The sequence below is a fragment of the Octopus bimaculoides genome, chromosome 30 (genome assembly GCF_001194135.2).
Source record: "Octopus bimaculoides isolate UCB-OBI-ISO-001 chromosome 30, ASM119413v2, whole genome shotgun sequence".
NCBI lineage: Eukaryota > Metazoa > Mollusca > Cephalopoda > Octopoda > Octopodidae > Octopus > Octopus bimaculoides.
Genome location: NC_069010.1, coordinates 5,611,800 through 5,613,358, shown reverse-complemented (window position 1 = coordinate 5,613,358; position 1,559 = coordinate 5,611,800). Strand labels below are relative to the sequence as shown.

At 30.5% G+C, this 1,559-nt stretch overlaps 1 protein-coding gene across 1 annotated transcript in view; it reads left to right on the top strand.

The window, feature by feature from the left end:
• Positions 1-1,535, top strand: part of LOC106875773 (4-hydroxyphenylpyruvate dioxygenase-like) — a 25,122-nt gene extending 23,587 nt beyond the window's left edge. Inside the window, 2 exon segments of the mRNA XM_052978101.1 lie at positions 535-633; positions 1,155-1,535. Of these exon segments, the coding sequence (XP_052834061.1) occupies positions 535-612 (78 nt within the window). The 3' untranslated portion in view covers positions 613-633; positions 1,155-1,535.
• The last annotated feature ends 24 nt before the right edge of the window (positions 1,536-1,559 follow it).

The following is a 1,559-nucleotide window of genomic DNA, read 5'->3' as shown; positions in this document are numbered from 1 at the left end:
AATATATATATATCATCATCATCTAGCTGTAGAAACTCTGCCAAATTAGATTGGAGCCTGGTGTAGCCATCCGGTTGCACCAGTCCTCAGTCAAATCGTCCAACCCATGCTAGCATGGAAAGCGGACGTTAAACGATGATGATGATGATGATCATCATCATCATCGACTTTAACCACTTGGGCATGTCCCTTAGTGTCTGACGATATGTACTTCTCTGATGATGAGCAGGAGTAGTCAGTGGGAGCATCATAGTAATATGTTGAGAGGGATTCTTTTGGGCTTTGAATAAATGTAACAAAAGCAAAATTTTAAAGAAATATTAGCCCTTTTTCATACTTTCTATGGGTCAGCAAATAGGAAACAACAGTTGCTACCCAAGGACAAAAATTACACAAGGTTATAACGATGATGATGACAATGGTGATGATGATGATTATAATGATGACTATGATGATGATGATGATGATGATGACTATGATGATGATGATGATGCTGATGTTGACAATGATGATAACTTTTTTTTCTACTTTAAGGGTTTTGGTGTTGGCAATTTCAAGTCCCTGTTTGAAGCAATTGAAATTGACCAGGACAAGCGAGGCAACCTCTCGTAAGACGCACAGACAGATTTTGAGGTAAATACAGTTTGGGAACTGATGTTTTTGTCCTTAACTCTTTTTTCCTTCCATGTGTGGTTGTGTGTGTGTGTGTGCATGTGTGTTTGTCCCCCCACCATTGCTTGACAACCGATGTTGTTTTGTTTATGTCCATGTAACTTAGCGGTTCAGCAAAAGTGACCGACAGAATAAGTACTAGGCTTACAAAGAACAAGTCCTGGGGTCGATTTGTTTGAAAAAAAAGTAAGACCTATCACTAAAATGGGTGGTCATAGCCTCCACATGTGTGGGACTTTCAATCAGGAGATAGAAATACTTGAACACGAGTTTGCAGCCATCATGTATGTATGTATATGTATGTATGTATGTATGTATGTATGTATGTATGTATGTATGTATGTATATGTATATGTATGTATATGTATGTATGTATGTATGTATATGTATGTATGTATGTATGTACGATGATGTAATTTATAGGTATAAATATATATTTATGATATGTGTTGATATATTTCTACATTTGTATATTCTTTCAGGAGTATGTGACATGACCTGAAGAGTTTTGTTGTTGCGCTGGACTAGTGTAGGATTAAGATTTAGTGAAAGATTATGCCCAAGGGATTTTTCCTACATAATAATATTAATAATAATAATAATAATAATAATAATAATAGTAATAATTATAATAATAATAATAATAATAATAATAATAATAATAATAATAATCATAAAAAATCATAATAAAAATGATGGAAATAATAAAATAAAATTATGATAATAGTAATAGTTATAATAATAATAATAATAATAATAATAATAATAATAATAATAATAATAATCATAAAAAATCATAATAAAAATTATGGAAATAATAAAATAAAATTATGATAATAGTAATAGTTATAATAATAATAATAATAATAATAATAATAATAATAATA